This window comes from Entelurus aequoreus, linkage group LG28 (assembly GCF_033978785.1).
Source record: "Entelurus aequoreus isolate RoL-2023_Sb linkage group LG28, RoL_Eaeq_v1.1, whole genome shotgun sequence".
In the NCBI taxonomy this organism is placed as follows: Eukaryota; Metazoa; Chordata; class Actinopteri; order Syngnathiformes; family Syngnathidae; genus Entelurus; species Entelurus aequoreus.
The window spans coordinates 27,691,063-27,698,562 of NC_084758.1; the positions used below are offsets into that span (position 1 = coordinate 27,691,063).

General features: G+C 39.8%; 1 protein-coding gene across 5 annotated transcripts in view; it reads left to right on the forward strand.

Moving 5' to 3' along the window:
• Positions 1–7,500, forward strand: part of LOC133644987 (rho guanine nucleotide exchange factor 37-like) — a 69,081-nt gene that overhangs the window by 60,856 nt on the left and 725 nt on the right. For 4 of the 5 annotated variants that reach the window (XM_062039771.1, XM_062039773.1, XM_062039770.1 and 1 more), the window contains one exon: positions 4,667–7,500. This exon is cut by the window's right edge and continues 725 nt beyond it. In XM_062039771.1, coding sequence (XP_061895755.1) covers positions 4,667–4,894 — 228 coding nt within the window. In that variant the 3' untranslated portion in view covers positions 4,895–7,500. The remainder of the gene's footprint in view (positions 1–4,666) is intronic. The other variant, XM_062039769.1, reaches the window with a different exon arrangement.

Below are 7,500 nucleotides of genomic sequence, written 5' to 3' on the forward strand. Positions count from 1 at the left end.
CATGTGAATGCAAAGCATACTTGGTCAACAGCCATACAGGTCACACTGAGGGTTGCCGTATAAACAACTTTAACACTGTTACAAATATGCGCCACACTGTGAACCCACACCAAACAAGAATGACAAACACATTTCGGGAGAACATCCGCACCCTAACACAACAGAACAAATACCCAGAACCCCTAGCAGCACTAACTCTTCCGGGACGCTACAATATACACCCCCCACACCTCAACCTCCTCATGCTCTCTCAGAGAGAGCATGTCCCAAATTCCAAGCTGCTGTTTTGAGGCATGTTAAAAAAACTAATGCACTTTGTGACTTCAATAATAAATATGGCAGTGCCATGTTGGCATTTTTTTCCATAATTTGAGTTGATTTATTTTGGAAAACCTTGTTACATTGTTTAATGCATCCAGCGGGGCATCACAACAAAATTAGGCATAATAATGTGTTAATTCCACGACTGTATATATCGGTAGATATCGGAATCGGTAATTAAGAGTTGGACAATATCGGATATCGGCCAAATCCATTATCGGACATCTCTACCTGCAACCATTCTTTGCTCTGCAGCAAGTCAATCTTTATAATTTATAATAATAAATGTAACTTTTTTCCACTTGCTTCAAGTTAGGCAGAGATTATGAGAGAGATCGCTTTTTGATAGTCTCTCCGCTTTCTTAACGTAGCCAAGATGGCGACTAATTACATTTTGATGCATGCGATTCTCAATCGATTGACAAATGTCCAATTATCAATTATTTAAGGATTTTAAAGGCTGGTTCTAAAATATCTCTCTTTCTCTCGTGTGCTGGCCCTGAAAACACGTCTTTTTAAAAATGTACTTTAAAAATGTTATTTACAAAAATCAACAAAAGACACTATGGTAACTCCAACCCACTCCCAGCTTTATACACTTAGGATAGTAGTCTACAAAGCAATATTGATTAAGGATCCCCATTAGCTGGTTGCCACAACAACCCACTAGTCTTCCTGGGGTCCACAAACTCAATACAATTACAAATAAAAGCATATAATAACTACACAATACAGAAACAAATAAAAGCATCAACTGAGAAGACATACAAATACAATACTCATTAAATGCGGTGATAAAAAAAAAGGAAAAACACAACTTATGAAAACTATCAATAGTAATAATATATTATAGCTTGTTTTTAATTTAAAAAATTGGTTCTTTAAAAAAAAAAAAGTTTTCCTAAAACCGATTCTTAAAAATGAACTGATTTAGAATTTGAATTAATACAAATGGATGTGATTTAATTTTGGAGCACCACTAATTTATATTTGCATACATATAGATACTCTATTCATTAGACTTAGACATGTGAATTGTTGAAGTAGACCACACAATTCCAGGCTGAATATTTTGAAGTTGGACCAGTTTGAGTCAGATGAAAAATGTGGGAACTGTGGAACTTTGAAGAATGTCCCATTGATTTCAATGGGAATTTACAAGAAATGTGGAAATTTCGGGAAAAGCTGGATTTAATTTTTTTTTTTTTTATAAACTTTAATGGTCTGAATGAGTTGAAGTGGTTGGTGTTGAAATTTTTCAAACCGTTTGAGAAATGTTGAAGTAGTAACATGTTGAATTGAGAAATGGTATTATATGTCCATCCATCCATCCATCTTCTTCCGCTTATCCGAGGTCGGGTCGCGGGGGCAGCAGCTTAAGCAGGGAAGCTCAGACTTCCCTCTCCCCAGCCACTTCGTCCAGCTCCTCCCGGGGGATCCCGAGGCGTTCCCAGGCCAGCCGGGAGACATAGTCTTCCCAACGTGTCCTGGGTCTTCCCCGTGGCCTCCTACCGGTCGGAGGTGCCCTAAACACCTCCCTAGGGAGGCGTTCGGGTGGCATCCTGACCAGATGCCCGAACCACCTTATCTGGCTCTTCTCGATGTGGAGGAGCAGCGGCTTTACTTTGAGCTCCCCCCGGATGACAGAGCTTCTCACCCTATCTCTAAGGGAGAGACCCGCCACCCGGCGGAGGAAACTCATTTCGGCCGCTTGTACCCGTGATCTTGTCCTTTCGGTCATAACCCAAAGCTCATGACCATAGGTGAGGATGGGAACGTAGATCGACCGGTAAATTGAGAGCTTTTCCTTCCGGCTCAGCTCCTTCACCACAACGGATCGATACAGCGTCCGCATTACTGAAGACGCCGCACCGATCCGCCTGTCGATCTCACGGTCCACTCTTCCCTCACTCGTGAACAAGACTCCGAGGTACTTGAACTCCTCCACTTGGGGCAGGGTCTCCTCCGCAACCCGGAGATGGCACTCCACCCTTTTCCGGGCGAGAACCATGGATTCGGACTTGGAGGTGCTGATTCTCATCCCAGTCGCTTCACACTCGGCTGCGAACCGATCCAGTGAGAGCTGAAGATCCTGGCCAGATGAAGCCATCAGGACCACATCATCTGCAAAAAGCAGAGACCTAATCCTGCAGCCACCAAACCAGATACCCTCAACGCCTTGACTGCGCTTAGAAATTCTGTCCATAAAAGTTATGAACAGAATCGGTGACAAAGGGCAGCCTTGGCGGAGTCCAACCCTCACTGGAAACGTGTCCGACTTACTGCCGGCAATGCGGACCGAACTCTGGCACTGATCATACAGAGAGCGGACCGCCACAATCAGACAGTCCGATACCTCATACTCTCTGAGCACTCCCCACAGGACTTCCCGAGGGACACGGTCGAATGCCTTCTCCAAGTCCACAAAACACATGTAGACTGGTTGGGCAAACTCCCATGCACCCTCAAGGACCCTGCCGAGAGTATAGAGCTGGCCCACAGTTCCACGACCAGGACGAAAACCACACTGTTCCTCCTGAATCCGAGGTTCGACTATCCGGCGTAGCCTCCTCTCCAGCACACCTGAATAGACCTTACCGGGAAGGCTGAGGAGTGTGATCCCACGATAGTTAGAACACACCCTCCGGTTCCCCTTCTTAAAGAGAGGAACCACCACCCCGGTCTGCCAATCCAGAGGTACCGCCCCCGATGTCCACGCGATGCTGCAGAGTATTATATGTGAATAATAATAATACAGTCTATTATACAGCATTATTCACATGTGAATAACAAATACAGTCTATTATACAACATTATTCACATGTGAATATAAATGCAGTCTATTATACATTTAAGTACAGTCAAAAAGGAACATATGCATTATACACATATTGTTAAGCCTTGGCGAGAATGAGGACTCAGATGCAGAAGGGGGACAATTGACACAGGCTTTATTTTTACAGTTTTCTTTGAACCGAGTGATTAAAACAAAAGTGGCTACAAAATCTCTTTGATACATTTGAGTAACAGCAGATATATATCATAGGGCATAAAGCAATAAACGGAAAATCAATCCATAGGGAGGAAAAGGCAAAATTCTACACAAGTCTAATAACAAAAATCTATGATGAACTACAAAAAAGGGTAACTCACTCATGCAGAGGAGACGAGAAGCTATAAACAGAAAGAACGCTATGAAGAGCTGAGAGAACTACAAACTAAAGCGCTCCAAGAGGAGGAAAAAAGGAAGGCAAAGCTCTATGGAATTAGCACAAAAAAACTTGACCAAAAAACTTTAGCAAAACAAAAACCACTCAGAGGGAACACATCAATAAATAAGGCGAGGCAATACTTATCAACTTGGTTCGAGACTGTGGACGAAGGCTGGAGGTACGAGACGAGACGATATACTCTGGCACAAGACAAGAGGAGGGCGAGACATTTATACACATGAGGGAGGGTGACACAGGTGGGCACAATCAGGAGAGACATCAGACCAGTGAAAAGGGAGGAAGGGCAAGTGATCTGAAACGAGAGGGAGAGTTAACCTTTCAAAATAAAACAGGAAATGACAAGACAACATGAAACCAGACGAAACCCAGACAAGACTTCACACAGGTGTGACACATATACATATATTTTTTAATTGAATGGTGTTATTTGTTTGATTTCCTCATCTAATTGATTCCACAGAGTCACCCCACAATGCGATATGCAGATACTGTGCTTTTAACTCTAGTACAGAGGTATCAAACTCAAGGCCCGGGGGCCAGTTCTGGCCCGCCACATCATTCTATGTGGCCCGCGAAAGCCTTGAAAAAATGGGTATCAATAAAATACTTATTTAATTACATTTTTTTCACTAAATGTATCCGTTCTTTCAATTTTGACAGAAAAAAAATGCATATTTGAAACTTTAATTGGATCATGCCAGTTATATTATTGTATACTGTATTGCAAAACTATTTTTGTGAGATAAAAACAAATAGTTAAATATCTGCGTGTCACCTTTATTTATGATTTTAAAGCAAGTTATACATAAAAACATCTAATAATCAAATGCATATGCATTTTGATCAATCATGATTAATCACAGGTTGTTACCCGCATGCATACTATAAATTAATTTTTAAAAAGCGGCCCTCTGAAAGCAGCCATTACTGCGATGTGGCCCTCAATGAAAATGAGTTTGACACCCCTGTTCTAGTATTTTCCATCTCTGTACATTTTTGGGATATTTGATGGTAGCCGACTATTAAATATTCCACTAGTTTTACATTTCCCCATATGGAAAAATGTACACGTGTGTTCCCGATACCAGACAAATGTGGAATGTGTCTCGCAGGTGTTTGCGGCCTACAACTTCACAGCGAGGGGAAACCACGAAGTCTCCGTGGTGGCGGGCGAGCCGGTCCGGGTCCTGGAGCCTCACGACAAGAGAGGGAGCCGCGAGTGGAGCCTGGTGGAGGTGAGAGGCAGGCGGAGGGGCTACGTGCCCTCCAACTACCTCGCCCTGGTGCCGGCGACGGCGGCGGCGAGCTCGCCCGTCGGCGCCTACCAGCCGGGCTGCTGACGACCACGGCTGCACTCCAGTATGTCTCAAAATGCATCTTGGAAGTTTCACGGCGAGCAAGTCTGGCAATATAACAATAATGTGCTTGTGAAACACCTCACTGGGGGAATTTAAGATAGCATGGGAGCTTAAAGCACCTGATGTTCTGTTGCAGCTTGTTTTAAATGGAACACAGCAGAGATTCCCCATGCTACTATGCTGCCTCCTGGTGGTGTGGAGTGGGAAGAGCAAGCGTCACGTTATCTCTTGACTGGAACGCCATGGTCATGCACTGCAAGAACGAGTTAGCTATGCTAACGCTAACAATGCTACCTCGCAGTATATGACAAGTGGAGTCCTTTTTCGTCCTCCGTGTGCGAGTAAGGACGAGTAAGTATGGAGGTAGATTTGTGTCTTTATTCCGAAAGTTTTTTTTAGACACTGAATTTATGTAGCTGAATTTTTTTGCGATGTAATTTTGTGAACATAATTTTTTTTACATTAAATAATGCTATTTCATTGAAAAAAAATTGTTAGCAAAATGTGTGTATAAAAATTAAGTGTTTTAAAATTTGTGTTTAAAAATTCAGTGTAAAAAAACTTGCTGCCTGAAAAAGCAAGATTCAAAATTCATTGTTTAAAAATTCAGTGTAAAAAAAAAATTCAGGGTAAAAAAATTTGCTGCCTGAAAAAGCAAGATTTAAAATTGTTTAAAAATTCAGTGTAAAAAAAATTCAGTGTAAAAAAATTAGCTGCCTGAAAAAGCAAGATTTAAAATTCATTGTTTAAAAATTCAGTGTAAAAGAAATTCAGTGTAAAAAAGTTTGCTGCCTGAGAAAGCAAGATTTAAAATTCATTGTTTAAAATTTCAGTGTAAAAAAATTTGCTGCCTGAAAAAGCGAGATTTAAAATTGTTTAAAAATTCAGTGTAAAAAAAATTCAGTGTAAAAAAATTAGCTGCCTGAAAAAGCAAGATTTAAAATTCATTGTTTAAAAATTCAGTGTAAAAGAAATTCAGTGTAAAAAAGTTTGCTGCCTGAGAAAGCAAGATTTAAAATTCTTTGTTTAAAATTTCAGTGTAAAAAAATTTGCTGCCTGAAAAAGCAAGATTTAAAATTAATTGTTTAAAAATTCAGTGTAAAAAAAATTCAGTGTAAAAAAATGTGCTGCCTGAAAAAGCAAGATTTAAAATTCATGGTTTAAAAATTCAATGTAAAAAAAAATTCAGTGTAAAAAAAATTCAGTGTAAAAAAAATGTGCTGCCTGAAAAAGCGAGATTTAAAATTGTTTAAAAATTCAGTGTAAAAAAAATTCAGTGTAAAAAAATTAGCTGCCTGAAAAAGCAAGATTTAAAATTAATTGTTTAAAAATTCAGTGTAAAAGAAATTCAGTGTGAAAAAGTTTGCTGCCTGAGGAAGCAAGATTTAAAATTCATTGTTTAAAATTTCAGTGTAAAAAAATTTGCTGCCTGAAAAAGCAAGATTTAAAATTAATTGTTTAAAAATTCAGTGTAAAAAAATTCAGTGTAAAAAAATTAGCTGCCTGAAAAAGCAAGATTTAAAATTCATTGTTTAAAAATTCAATATAAAAAAAAATTCAGTGTAAAAAAAATTCAGTGTAAAAAAATGTGCTGCCTGAAAAAGCTAGATTTAAAATTCATTGTTTAAAAATTCAGTGTAAAAAAAATTGCTGCTTGAAAGAGCAAGACCCACTTTTGGTAAATTAAGACTGAAGTAATAAGTAGTAGTAAGTAATCGATCCTGTCTCAGAAGGATTAGGGTTAAATGTTTATTATGTTGTATGATGCCCAGGTAGCCCAGTTAACTGCCTTTTTTTAACAATCAATTAATCAACAAAAGTTTATTTATATGGCCCTTAATCACAGGTGTCTCAAAGGGCTGCACAAGCCACAATGACATCCCTGGCTCAGATCCCACATCAGGGCAAGAAAAAAACTCAACCCATATGCTGTTTAGCGACACCCGTGTCACATGACTTCAAACTTGACACCTCATTGGCTGGTTCTGAGGCACGCTCGATTGCTTCTGTCTGGATTTATCGGAAGTGAGTCTTGCTTTTTGAAGCAGCAAACATTTTTTTACACTGGATTTTAAAACACTGCATTTTTATATACACAGAATTTTTAAACACGTATTTTGCTGACACATTTTTTTTCAATTAAATTGTTCGCATGATTGGAAGTAAAAAAAATTCAGTTCCCAAAATTCAAAACGCAAAGAAATTCAGTGTCAAAAAAAACACTTTTGTAATAAGGACACAAATTCACCTCCATGAATAAGATCTCTCCATCCCGAGACACTGGTTGACAGTTGGAGGAAAAACAATGACTCAAAGAAAAGGTGTGGCAGAACAGCCAGAAAAAGCCAAAGAAGAAGCAAAATAGAGACAATAGTCGCTTTGTGCGACTGAAAGGTGCGCTTTTCTCAGAAACGTCGGAATATTGGGACGTCAACGGACTCGAGGGCTTTCACTGTGTTTTTATGTAATGGCCGTAAACGAAGGACGTTTTGTGTTGCGACGAAAACGTCAGCGCGACTACAGCAGGACACCTGAGCCGCCTGCAGCAAGATGTCAGAAAACTGCATGGTCATGCTAGCGTGCTCACG